The following is a 13,731-nucleotide window of genomic DNA, read 5'->3' on the forward strand; positions in this document are numbered from 1 at the left end:
GTTTGGTTAAATATTTTCTTTGTTAATTATAATTATAGTTTCTCATTGATATTGCTGAGATGAGTTTGATGTGAGTTTATGCTTTGCTATCTCGAGCCTTGGATATGGTTCATTTTATTAGTACTAATGATAAGCTACTACTAATTGAAATTCGAAAAGTGTGGTTAGTTGATGCATGCATCTTTCATAATTAAGCATGCTTTATTTACCAGCGCCGAAAAGTTAAAGGAGAAAAAAAATATTCAAATCAACGTTGATTAATAAGAGTATTTGTCTCTTCTTTGATATATTGGTATTAAAAGTAGATTCTATGCCTTCCGTGATGGTTTTCCTAACTTCTCTGATGCTATCTTATGTATTAATTATGTTAGTAATGTCGAGGTTATCTTTAATTTATTTGTGAAATTGCAAAAAGGTCTGATTTAGGCATAATGCAAGTCGAATTATATTAAAAGAAAGTAGGTTTATATATATATATATATTAGGATTTTCTAAGAAGTGTGCCTTAGAACATCTTCGACAGAAGAATTTATTTTTGTTCTTATTTTTGCTTCATCTATTCTTAAAGTTAAAGAGCAAGATAGTCGCATCGCAATCCACAATTACATCATACAAAGTAACAAAACTACACCAGTCCTTCTTTACTCGTCACTTTAAGAAAAGAAGTGGCATAATTATAATATATTTTATTATGTGTCATTATCACATATCAATTAAAAAAATTTATTTAGTTTTAAATTTTATCACACGATTACAATTCTAAGAATAATATTGACACAAACAATGAAACATAATGTAACAACAGAATAAATTAATCAGATGATAAAAACTAAGTGAAGACATTTCTACAAGCATATTTGATAATTAAAGCACATTGCTATAGTGAAGGACAAAATGATTTGAAACATTAATATAAAATTTCCCATGCAATAAATCTAGAAGTATTTTGAGAGAAAAGATGTAAATTTAAGCACTTAGTCCTTGTCTAAATAATTTTCTTTCTAGCTATTCACATCCAAGCATTTACATAATTTCCCTCTAACGTTTATGAAGTTTCCATTGCTCCAATAGAAAATTTACCCCTTCTTGCAAAGTGGCTTTTCTTCCATCTTTGTAGTTCCATAATTCCGAGGTTATGTACCGTCCACTTGGATTGTATTCATTTATCTCTCTTAAAGCTTCCACCACAGCGTTGTACACTTCTTCCCCCATCTCGTTTTTTAGTCCTTTCAACTTTTCATCGTTATCATCTACCATTTCCTGAAATGAAACAAATGAGCAAAGCCAGATAAGAAAAACATAATATCATAAAAATAATGCAACAAAGTTTTAGACATGAATAGAAGTTGTAAATGACTAAATGCAGTATTCCTGTTTGGAATAACAACAAATAGACCAAAACAATGGTCCACAACATTCCTATGTTCAACTGATATCCATATTTAGTTATTTACTTTCCATTGAAAGCAAATATGTTTAATCAAAAGTGTAATGCCAATGAGCCGTGGCTCAGACGGCATATGTCCCCCCTCCTCGCTAAGAGGTCTCGGGTTCGAGCCTCATCTAATATAAATTGACCCAAAAAAAAAAGTGTAATTAATCTTAAGGCGTCTTCCTCAATAATATTGGACACAAAAATAAAGGGGCAAAAGACATTACACCTTATGTAAAATAAGCTGATCGGTGTCACATAAAGACTAAAGACAAACCACACAACTTAGTTTGTCATAAAATTATTCAACTTAAAACATATACATTCAATGTTACCTTCCATTTTTTTTCCTCCAGTGATCTAAAGTCTTTTTCTAGATTTCATTTTATGGCAGATAGGGCCTATGAAATCCCAATTCTCAGTAAACATAAACCCTGAAGTTTCAGGACCAATATGTTCTAGAGGTCACACAGTTATAAACCTAGAGGTTGGCTGGCTATGGGGAAGGAAGGGTTTTGAAGGGTGTAAAATTTACACTACAAGCTTTCCCGTCCCCTCCCTTCTCTTCCAAACGCAATTCACAAACAAGCCTTATGGTACATGGATCAAAGCTTCTTCTTCATCTCCTGTTTCAAGTAAAGCAGCTATCATGGATATTTATTATCTTCATCCATCAATAAAACAATGGGATAAATGGAATGCTAATAAACGAAGGGTATTGGGTTATATAGAGTAGAAATCTTTAAAAAAATTTCTTCAATAAATACACTATAGAAGCATTGGAAACTACAAAGTTTTAGTTTTTTTAATAAATTATTTCTACATTAAACACCTTAACGAATGCCCTTTAGAAAAACTGTAAAAGAAAGATACAAATTCTATTAAGACTGAAGAGCAATATCAAGAAAAAAAATATTTCAATAGATCTATAAGATTAGCAAAGGCACACCTGATGTTTCCCATCAATTGTGCTGATTTTAAAGGGATGCCAGTCTGGGTCCTTAAGATACTCTTCCCACAATGAACACAGTTCTAAAGCTCTCTCTTCTGCTTCCTCATCATTATATCTTTTCCTCATAAATTCAACAAACGGTCTAATATCAAGTTCCCCCATTCTCCTCACACCAATATTGCCACGAGTACACATGTCTTTAACTCCCTGAAACATTTAAAATATAAGAAAGCATGGAGAAAGGAAAGGAAGTTTCAATGTTCAGAGCATAAAAATCCATGAGCCACAAGTCAGGTAACAGACGAGAACTGAATATCCACACAATATGACTGTTGCACCATTACAAGTCAGCAGTGCTGGTCTCTTCTACAAGTACAGTTTTAGAGACCTATGAATTAGAAATAATCAATTGGGCGACATGTTAATTAGATATCAAATAAATAAGTTTTGACTTTAGTGGAGTTACTTGGTTACCTTGATGTCTAACTGAATAAATTAAATTTGGCAAATAAAAAAAAGAAAAAGAATGCACTATAAAAGAAACCTTAATTTAAAACAAAGTATATTTCATCTCCAACGAAATTTTTATTTCTTTCATTGTGGTTCATACAGGACAGTTTCATCAATCAGTTAATATCTTATCTGATTCATATAAGAATTTATTGAGCTGACAACAAGCAAAACCTGTGTCTATAAAATGACCGGGTCATATTCCAATGACAGCCAAGAAATCAGATATCAAAGTATTAAAAAAAACAGGACCTGATTGAGCAGATGCGCTTACAGTGTAGTTCAAAAAAATATGCACTTTGGAATACTTTTCAATATGCGGTTATCAGGGAAAAAGGGAAAACAAAAAACTTACACTAATCAACACTTTTCGAGCATCCTGCAGCTCATCGTTGCTCTTACGCTCTTTAACAATTAGTGCTTGGTTCAATGTCCCTATCTCTCGAAGTGACTGTTCCTTATCTCTTAATTCGTTATATAAAATATCCATCACATTCAAAACTTCAGAATCTCCATCATCTTCCATGTGCTTCATGACATTTAATTTTCCTTTTAGTTGGTGAATCTCCAACTCCAATTTCTGTTTCATATCCAATTGTTTTTCAAGCCGGATAATTTTAGCATGGAGTTCTTCTTTTTGTCGCTGGATAAACAAATAGTCAATAGCATTAACAATTACACCTTTTTGCAATATAAAGTATAAATAAAGCCTCAAAACAGGTTATGCAAACCTCCTGATCTGCAGCCAGTCTCAAAAGATTTTTATTAGCCTTCTCTTGTTCATGAACAGCAATCTGAAGAGAGCTGTTTTTCATTGCATTCTGAAAAGACAATAAAATGAGGATTATCAAATAAACCTATCTTACATGCATCTTAATCACGCCAATATTATTAAAGGGGATCGACCACTCGTCTAAATAAAAAAAATATGATGCCAAAGTGTTGGTTACAGATTCTTCGGAATAAATAAAAAAAATAAATCTCATTTGGAGGATACAGGTGAAGTGGTAAAACTAGAAAAGCCACTGTAAAATTCTAATGCATACACCTCTAGACTGATGGTTTACTTTCTCCCTCTTTTCCAAAAATTTCATCCCATAAATTGCCTGCTTAGTGTATGACAACTCAATGGTATTCATTATTGTTCAATTGTAATTGTTCAACCCACGACACATATTGAAGATTGTGTCTGGTGATATCTACTAGAATGGAGTAAAGATCACACATAGTATAAGCTGGTTTAAGATCAAATTTTGCATGATGTAAACAATGATTATTGAATGCAATATAAAATTAAAACATTTACTGAGACTAGGTAACCATGTAATGCAGTGTATTTATCAATTAAGAATAAAATACACAACCCTCCGTCTTAACAACTAAGCACCCTTGAAAAGTATTTTCTCCTTCAATCTTCATTTTGAAGCATCTTAGAAAAGGAGTAACAAAATAACAAAAGCACCGCACCTCCTCAATCTCTTCTTTCAACTTTTTTCTTTCACTTTCATTATGTGCTTCCCGCTTTTCCAATTCTATTCTTCGCAACTCAAGCTCGGTTTTCTGAGATTCTAATTGTAACTTAAGCCTTTCATGGCCACTAAAAATATTCTGAAAATATTGCCTTGCACTTGACTGTATTTTCTTCATCTCTGAATACAAGCAATAAAGACATAAAACGATATCATTACCATCGTCCAGGATCATTCTAAAATAATCAGTTGCAAATCTATTGTCGTGTTCTAACAGGACGTTCTGAACATTTTTTAATTTATTTTTAAATAGTAGATTCTATCGTGAAAACATGATGCTATTGCAACCAAAGTTTTTGGACTTTAATTCTGCAATAAGTTATTAAAATTGGAGTTAGTCCAGCGATCCAGAAATTGTCATGCTGGAAGTTGTACTAGGCAAACAAATTATTGGTTGCATCACAGCATTGGGTACTTAAAAAATGGACAATAAACCGTAAACATGAAATAGTAACAATTGCATACATAACCAATGAATCATAATCCAAACTGAAGAAAAAGCGACTTAGGCAAAATATTAACATATACCTTCGTCATGAGATTTAGTGAGCTTATCTATTTCCCCCATTACAACATCAATTTTAATTGTAGCTTCACTGTACTGTACTTCCATCTCCTTTAAAAGCTTGTTCTTTACCTGAATAGTGTTAGTTAAATTGAGCACGAGTTTATCCTGCTTTCTAGCTTCTTCTTCCATAAGTTGATTTATAGTTCTGACATCCCTCATCTTCCGCAGTTGTTCCCCAATAATATTGTTCAACTTATAATCACTGACTCGTGCAAGCCAAGCATAAATACCATACTTCAGCTCAGTATTAGCAAGCCAGTCCTTTTTACCATGGTGATCTAGTTCATATGCTCTTTCAAAACGCAATGCATCATCCAAGCCTAGCCAATTATTATTGAATTCGACAAGAGCAGTTCCAGAGTGAACTTGTGAACTCCAAAGTGCACAAACTCTACGTGGATTAAAACCCCTGCTTTTGTATTCATCCCTCAACATGGCACCGCTTTGCCCAACACAACGTCCATCTTCTGTCTGTATAGTGGGAATATTAACTACAATCCCAGTCCAAGGCCACACAAACTGCTCATCAGAATTAACAAGATGGGTTTTGTCATCTGCAGGTTTCGATGGACCATCAATATTAATAACATCCTTTTTCAAATATTTTAGTAAAGCCAGATGATCTGCTTTCTCTGTGGCACTTCTCTTCTGTGAACTGCTCTGACCCACCCCAGAAGCATGTTCAAGTAGTTCTCTGTACACATAATCTCGTTTTCTCTTTTTTGGGCAGTATGGACACGTGAAAGTCTCATCTGAGGTTTTCACATTGTGATTTCCCATTTTAAGTTGTTCATAAGAATTATCTACATGCCACCTGCTTATTTGAGGTGCACTTGTATTAGTATCCCTTCTTGAGCGTTGTTCCATTACGCTTTTTCTCGGGCTTAGTACTTTGGTTCCTGAAAGACCAAAACTAGTGTTAGCACAAATTATTAATATCTTGTGTTATAGATTACTTCCATTAAATATTGTAAGAGGACAACTTCTGTTTTTGCATACTCTGTCACTGGAGTAATAATCACAACTTGAACAAAAACATTTGTAACGTATAATTGCTTTGCTAACTAAAAGTTTACCTTCATTCACAGATTTTAAGCGACCATTCGCATTAACCAGATCCGTTTTCAAATATTTCACTAAAGCTAGATGATTAGCCTTCTCTGTGCCACTTCTCTTTTGTGAGGAACTCTTACTTACCCCATAAGCATGTTCAAGAATTTCCCTGAGCACATAATACCGACTTAACTTTCTAGGGCAATAAGGACAAATGAAACCCTCGTCTGAGACTTTCACTATGTGCTTTCCCTTTTTGAGTTCCTCATAAGCTTTAATGAAATACCGCCGACTTATTCGAGATGCAGTTGTACCAGGATTTTTGTTAGAGCATTGACCCATCACAGTGTTGTGCGAACTCGCTGTTGGGGAACCTGAAAGACAAAAAGTACTGTCACTACCGACATTATTCATGTTGCTCTACAGATAGTCCCTTCAAATATCACTCAGAAATGACCCATTTCTGCATACTGGGAAAAATTTATGTTGAACAGAAATTTTGTTTTTGTTGCTTCATTAAGAGGTGATCACCTTTATCTGCAGGTTCTGATGGGCAATTTGCATCCTTAATTATAACATCCTTTTTCAAATATTTCATTAAAGCTAGATGAGTAGCTTTTTCTTTCATGCTTCTCTTCTGTGAACTACTCTGACCCACCCCAGAAGCATGTGCAAGGATTTCCCTGTACGCATAATTCTGTTTTCTGTTTTTAGGGCAGAATGGGCAAGCAAACGTATCATCTGAGGTTTTCGCATTTTGACTTGCCGTTTTGAGTTTGTTATAAAATTTATTTACATAGAACCCACTTATTTGAGTAGCACTTATATTAGTATCCTTGTCAGAGGAGTGATGCTGTACTGTATCTCCCATGCTTAATACATTGGTACCTGGAAACAACAGATTAATGTTAGAACTGATTTTTTTCTGTTGCCATATATATATTTATTATGCCATTAAACATGTTCATGAATTGGACAATTTCTGCAGAAAAACTTAGTAAAGAATAAATAACTTCAGCATAACAAGATTGAACACCTTTATCTACAGGTTTTGACGGGCCATCGAAACTCGCAAGATCTTTTCCCAAATATTTTGCTAAAGCCATATGATTAGCCTTCTCTCTTGCACTTCTTTTTAGTGCACTACTATGACAAACCTCAGAAGCATGTTGAAGGAGTTCCCTATACAGATATCCCTGTTTTCTCTTAGGGCAATATGGACAAGTGAAGGTCTCATCTGAGATTCTCACAAGGTGAATTCCCTTCTTGAGCTCTTCATAAGATTCATCTACATACCATGAACTTATTTGAGGTGCACTTGCGCTAGTATCCGTGTTGGAGGTGGAGCAATGAGCCATTACAGTTTCTCCCAGCCAAGGTATTACAATAACTGAAACACAGATATTAACATTAGAACTGAGTACAGATGGTTGCAGTGTTGGTTTACCTATCGCTTCCATGAAAAAATAAATAAAAAATAAACAAACATTGTGGAGTAGCAAATTTCTTCCAAAAATTCTCCATTACTTTAAATTTTATTAATTGTATAAAACTATAAATTGTTAGAATTTTTCCTATGAGTAAATTTATGGTTGAACCATGATCAAACCAGGGAAACAGTTCCAACCAGAAACATGACCAGTTTGATGCCTGCCCCATTTGATTTTAAAACAGTGATCTTACCACCATTGTCCCCCTTTTTTGTCTAGAGTTCATTTGGTTCCAGCTAACCTAACTCAAGTTATATAAGCTTATAATAAGAAGAAAAATTTACATAAAACAGAAAGACAATGCAATGCAGTGCACGAAAGCATGCATGGCAATTCGGCAATTCAAAGTTGAATAATAAATCAATCAATTTCATAGGATGAATTCTGAGTCACCAATGCACAAAGAATTAGGAAATTAAAAAAAAACAATAAGCATATATATATTTTGCAATTGGGTAAAATGTAGGGTAGAGAGAGAAGAAAGGAAGAGAGGTTATTCACCTGAGAACTAAGAAATTGGAAGACGTTTGAGGCGTAGTTTTGGAATTGGGGTATTGGGAGAAAGAAAGTAGTGCGATTGGAACAAAGAACGTTGCGAGTGAAGGGAATGAAACTATGGGAGCGATTTAGAGTAAGGAGTAACTCGGTACTGCCACTGCCATTTCCGTTTCAGTGTTTCACGTTTCCTTGTCAGCCGCAGAAATCACCCAAATAACAAAATCACTAATAATCGGACGGTTTAATTAATCTGTTGGTCTATATAATTTGCGAAATTTTTAATTAAATTTTTATATTTTTTTTAATTGAGTTTTTACACCAACTTTTTTTAATTAAATCCTTACATTTTTTTATTTGAGTTTTTGCATTAATTTTTTTTAGTTGAATCTCTGTACAATTAAACCAATTACTACTAAGAGGAACCTGATTGGAAAAAAAAATAGTACAGAGACCCAATTAAAAGAAAAAAAAAATATAGGGATCTAATTAAAAATTTCGTGAAACTATAAGGACTAATAGAATAATTAAACCTAATTTAACATTTTTAATAAGAAAAACTAACATTTGTACCCATGAATTTTACGAATGTTGACAAAAGTACTAATATAAAAAGAAAATTGACTGTACCCATAAAAGACTAGGTCCATCTGTCAAAAATACTCAAACATTATTAACTCGTTTGCTCCGTTAACTTAAAGGCCAACTCACGTTAAGTGCTTACCTGGCTATGAAACAGTAAATTGATGTATCCAAACATGTTGTTATCATTATAATATGAGAAAGTATGGAGAACTGTTCCGAGGGTTACCTGAAACTGTAGGTCGATCTCGAATGAGATCTTCTGTGCTGGTCGGAGCTGACGTGTCCGACTGGTGGATGGTGGCCGGAGCGGCCGTGTCCGACTTGTTGGACTGGCTATGCTGCTGATCCTTTGTCACCGGAGGGTGGTGGTACCTGCAAGGGACTCTGATACTTAAGTTAGCAAGGGTATTAAGCAGGTTTTTAGTAGAATCAGAATATGAGTTATACTTGGGTGCTCCATTGTATTTATAGTAGTGTGGAGTGACCTTCTTAGATAAGATAAGTTAGTTATCTTATCTTATCTTATCTTTGAGTGATGTCATCTTATCTTCAAGGGAACCGCCCTTATCTCTATAGGCTTGAACTGCCTTAGGATTTGGGTCGTGTTCCTCTGTTGGGCCCTTATTGGGCTTTTCCTGGCGATTTTGGCCGAACTCTTTGAAAAGAGGTCGGACGGTTTGACCTGAAGAGGTCGGTCGTCTTGTCGCTAAACATCCCGGGTCGGACAGCTCGACCCAGGGTATGAACAGTGCCCCTGCTCGAGCTCAGTCTTTCTTTTGAGGTCGAGTCTTTAGTTTTTAGGACTTCGATCTTTCTCTGGTGAAGCCGAACTCGAGCATTTGTCGACTTCTTCTTTGTAGAGTCTCCCTTTGAATGCGGAACGTTTTCTTTCTTTTTAATTTTTTGAAACAGGCGTTCCTTTTCTTTGAAACGCGCGTCTCTCTGCCTTGGGAACGTGCGAGGGTTTTAATAGCCCATTAATTCTTCCCTTTGCGGTTTTCCCCCTTTCTTCACTTTGAATTTTACCTTTCTCCCAGATTTTGGCTTCCGTTTCTTCTTCTCTCTTGCTCACTGTGTCTCCATTTTTCGCCTTTATTTTCTGGTTTGCCTGGGATTCTTTGTCTTTTACGCTTTCGCGCTTCTTCTTGTGGCACCGTTAGCGACTGTTTTGTTCTTTCGGAGGGTGGTCTTCAGCCTCGCTATTGCTTCGTCTTCTCAGTGCTCATTGTCTCTTCCCCTTTTCCGGTACGTTTCTGTTCTTTCTGTTCTTCTTCCTGCTTGCATTGTTTTTATGGAAAAGTTTTGATCTTGCTCAACTTTATGTTAGAAAGCTTGAACCTTTTTTGCGTCGTCATGCTTGATTGTTGCTGTGACGCATGCTTTTGGAGTTACTTTCGTCTTATGTACATCTTTTGGCTTTTTTCCTGATAGTTGATGCTTTTTCGAAAGCTTGTTATTGCCTTAGTTTGCGTCCTGAAACTGTTTGATTCTTTGAAAAAGGATTGTGCCTTTTGGTGATTTTGATCTGTTTGATGCTGATAGCTTCCTTGGTAGTTTTGTTGAATGATAGCTTCTTTTGATGGCTTTTTGAATTTTGTGGCTTTCTTCTCGGAGTGTCGCTTTTGTTAAAGTAAAAGGGGTTATTTTCTTGTTAGGAGGTGTAGAGATGTAGACTTGTAGATTTTCCTGAGTCCTTGTTCCATGATTGCCTCCAAAGGATGCCCCTGGATCTTTGGTGTGGGTCCTGGGGTATCCTTTTTTCTTGTTTGTGTTGCTTTTAGTCATATCTGTCCGAGCTAATTATGGCCGAGTTGTTGATTTAGTAATTCCTCTCTTTTTTTTTGTTGTAGGATTAGTTGACCATGTCTTCCTCTCGCAAAAATATTGTTGAGATCTCCTCCAAAGTCCCCGAGGGAATGTCCGATTGGCTGGACTCCCTTGTTCTGATGTGTGTTTCGCTTGTCGATTCCGAGTATCTTGTGGAACTTAGGAAACGTCATCGTATCTGTAATCGTAGAGACCAGGAAAAAGATTATGAGTTGATCGCGCCGGACTCCGAGGAGAGGGTTTGCTTTCCTTCTCTGACCCAAGGGGAGCATCCCTTCTTTTATGCATATGACTATTTTTTTCAGTCAGCTGAAAATTATCTTTCCTTTTACATCTTTTGAGACCGACTTGTTATGGTCATGCAATGTGTCCCCATCACAATTTCATCCGAATTCGTGGGGTTTTGTCAAAATTTTCCAGTTGTTATGTCAGGAGCTAGATATTAAGCCTTCACAAACTCTCTTCCTTTATCTTTTTGTTTTGACTAAACCCGGAATTTCTACCAAAAAGAAAGCCTCCTGGGTTTCCTTTCGATCCGCTCAGAGAAAGAAAGTATTTTCGATGTATGATGAGTCTTTTAGAGACTTCAAAAATTATTTCTTTAAAGTTCGAGCTGTTGAAGGAGCTCGCCCTTTTTTCCTAGATGAAAATGATGAGCCTACTTTTCCTTTAGAGTGGCAAAAGAATGTCGTGGTATCGAGGTATTCGTGGGATATGTTGAGTGAGGTCGAACATGCCTTTGTGAACTTGTTGGAGGAGAATTGGGGGCAGCCTCCTTACCTTGATACTAAAAAGTTTTTAGGGGATCCCTTGCTTCTCCGAGATGAGTTGGGTAGTGCCCGACTTCCCTCTTGTTATTTTTGTTTTTGTTGGTTTCTTTATCATTTTGGAACTTGGTTGTTGCTGTCTTTTTTCAGAGATGGTTAAAAATAATGACTCTTTGAGGGCCTTTAAAAAGGCGAGGAAAGCTACCGCGGTCCAGAACATCTCGGCCGGGGAGGGGTCCTCTCAGGTTCAGTCGAAGCCATCCATACCGAGCTCTCCTGGACCGAGGAGGATGATCCCTACTCCTCGGGTTCGTTTGGTTGATCCTCCACAGGCTTCTGTTGCTACCTCTGGCGCTCCTCCTCCGAAAAAGCAAAAGGCAGCTGAGCCCTTTAACTTTGATGCCCCTGACTTCGATGCTGTCGAGTTTGTCGACCAGCAAATCGGTCCTTCTGGTACCATCCCTACTGACGATGTTTCTCTTCTTCACCATCTGGATTTTATTACTCGAAGCAGCATCAAGATGGCACACATGAGGGCGGCTTTATATCGGACTGCCCAAGATCTTCCCATTCACGCTACAAAGGCCTTTATGGAGGAGGCCAAGTTGGAATTCGATCGGATGAAGGGTTTGAAGGAGGAGCTTGAAGTGAAGGTGACCAAGTTGGAGAAAGAGTTGGAGGGTGAAAAGACTAGTTCTATTGCCTTGGCGGCTTCTGCGAAGTTGGCTGAAGACAGGGCGTTGAAGCACAAGGAGAGCTATGTCACGACCTATAGGAAAATGATGCGTCTTAGAGATGATTTGGAGTCTGCCCGAGCTGATTATGCCGAGCTCCAGGGTCACCTTGTAGGCAGCATAAATGCTGCTTATGAGAACCTGAAGGAGCAGGTTCGGGTTCTTGCACCCGAGCTCGACCTTACTCTCTTCAGTTTGGACAACGTTGTGAAGGACGGAAAAATTGTCCCTGATGACCCTGATGATGATGATGTCGAATCTCGTTCTGTGCCCGCCGCCAAAGCTTCTGTTGTGCCGACTTCTTCACCCCCTGCAGCTATTTGTCCCGAGTCGGATCCTGATTGTCAAATCTTGAACCGGGATGATGGGACGGTGGATGCGGTGCCTCTTCAGACTCGTCCTCCTTCAACCCGTGCTGATGCAGCTGGGAAATCTTCAGATCCTCAATGATTATTTTGGATATTTGTGTATATAGCCCAGCTTGTGGGCTTTGAACTTTCATATTTTGTAATTGGTGGTTCTGACTTCTTGATACTCTTTTAGTTTCTTTTTTAGCAACTTTATTTTGAAAAACAAAGTAGTTTCTCAAGCTCTTGGGGCTGACTTTTGGTAGCCTCTTGGGTTTGTTATTATTATAACTTGTGTTTTTCATAACATGTTTGTCTGCATCTGTCTGGTACTTTTTTAGGTTTTTGGGAGTGTTGGAGCCTTGTTGTCTGACCTCTTTTGATTGCCTTTATATTTTCATACTTGTGGCTTGATTATTTTGAGGTTGTGGATGTTTGGGTCCAACTTGTATGTCAACTTCCTCACTTATGTCTGAAGTTATTTCTAGTAATCCGTTTTGTTTGGACCTTTGTTAGGTCTCTGTTAGGAATTACTTGTTAAGGTTTTTGGGCCGACTTCTTTACGTCGGTCCCTTCTAAGTTATTTCTAGTAGTCCTCTTTTTGGACCTTTGTCAGGTCTCTTTTAGGGATTACTTTTTATAACTTGTTTGTGGGAGGCCGACTTCCTCATGTCGGTCTCTTCTAAGTTATTTCTAGTAATCCTCTTTTTGGACCTTTGTCAGGTCTCTTTTAGGGATTACTTTTTATAACTTGTTTGTGGGAGGCTGACTTCATCATGTCGGTCTCTTCTAAGTTATTTCTAGTAATCCTCTTTTTGGACCTTTGTCAGGTCTCTTTTAGGGATTACTTTTTATAACTTGCTTGTGGGAGGCCGACTTCATCATGTCAGTCTCTTCTAAGTTATTTCTAGTAATCCTCTTTTTGGACATTTGTCAGCTCTCTTTTAGGGATTACTTTTTATAACTTGTTTGTGGGAGGCCGACTTCATCATGTCGGTCTCTTCTAAGTTATTTCTAGTAATCCTCTTTTTAGACCTTTGTCAGGTCTCTTTTAGGGATTACTTTTTATAACTTGTTTGTGGGAGGCCGACTTCATCATGTCGGTCTCTTCTAAGTTATTTCTCGTAATCCTCTTTTTTAAGGCTGGCCAGGCCTCTTTCCAGGGATTGACTTTTTATAACTTTAGTTATTGTGGTCGACTATTCCGACTTCTTTATGTCGGCCTGTCTTTTAAGTTATTTTTAGCAACCCATTTTGTTAAGACCTCGTCAGGTCCTTTCTATGGATCACTTTCGATAACTTCTTGCATTATTCTGTTTTTGTCGCTTTTTCATCTTTGCCGATTTTGTCGAAGTTAGGTTTGATCCTTGTTTGGTCGACCTTTTGATGAATTTGGTTTTCATCTTCTTTGGTCTTTATTGTGGTCGGACGATGAATTTGAT

The 13,731-nt window shown here is 37.0% G+C and overlaps 1 protein-coding gene across 2 annotated transcripts; it reads right to left on the reverse strand.

Annotated features, from left to right (window-relative positions):
- LOC107609118 (protein INVOLVED IN DE NOVO 2) lies at positions 857 to 8,244 on the reverse strand. Of its 2 annotated transcripts, none has more exons than XM_016310955.2 (10): positions 8,036 to 8,244; positions 7,081 to 7,434; positions 6,576 to 6,932; positions 6,068 to 6,418; positions 4,952 to 5,890; positions 4,362 to 4,543; positions 3,626 to 3,715; positions 3,250 to 3,537; positions 2,382 to 2,591; positions 857 to 1,260 (listed from the first exon to the last, which is right to left on the reverse strand). In XM_016310955.2, the coding sequence occupies exons 2-10, from the start codon at positions 7,400 to 7,402 to the stop codon at positions 1,039 to 1,041; spliced, it is 2,961 nt and encodes a 986-aa protein (XP_016166441.1). In that variant the 5' UTR covers positions 7,403 to 7,434; positions 8,036 to 8,244; the 3' UTR covers positions 857 to 1,038. The 2 variants fall into 2 exon arrangements, with proteins under 2 accessions (XP_016166441.1, XP_016166442.1); XM_016310956.2 differs by lacking the exon at positions 857 to 1,260 and adding an exon at positions 1,768 to 2,058.

Source organism: Arachis ipaensis, chromosome B07 (assembly GCF_000816755.2).
Source record: "Arachis ipaensis cultivar K30076 chromosome B07, Araip1.1, whole genome shotgun sequence".
Lineage (NCBI taxonomy): Eukaryota > Viridiplantae > Streptophyta > Magnoliopsida > Fabales > Fabaceae > Arachis > Arachis ipaensis.

Coding starts and splice junctions, on each gene's coding strand:
- LOC107609118 (XM_016310955.2), bottom strand. CDS start 7,402: ATGGCTCATTGCTCCACCTCCAACACGGATACTAGCGCAAGTGCACCT. Junction 6,419..6,575: donor ATCAGAACCTGCAGATAAAG/GTGATCACCTCT, acceptor TTTGTCTTTCAG/GTTCCCCAACAGCGAGTTCG. Junction 3,716..4,361: donor TGAAAGAAGAGATTGAGGAG/GTGCGGTGCTTT, acceptor TTGTCTTTTCAG/AATGCAATGAAAAACAGCTC.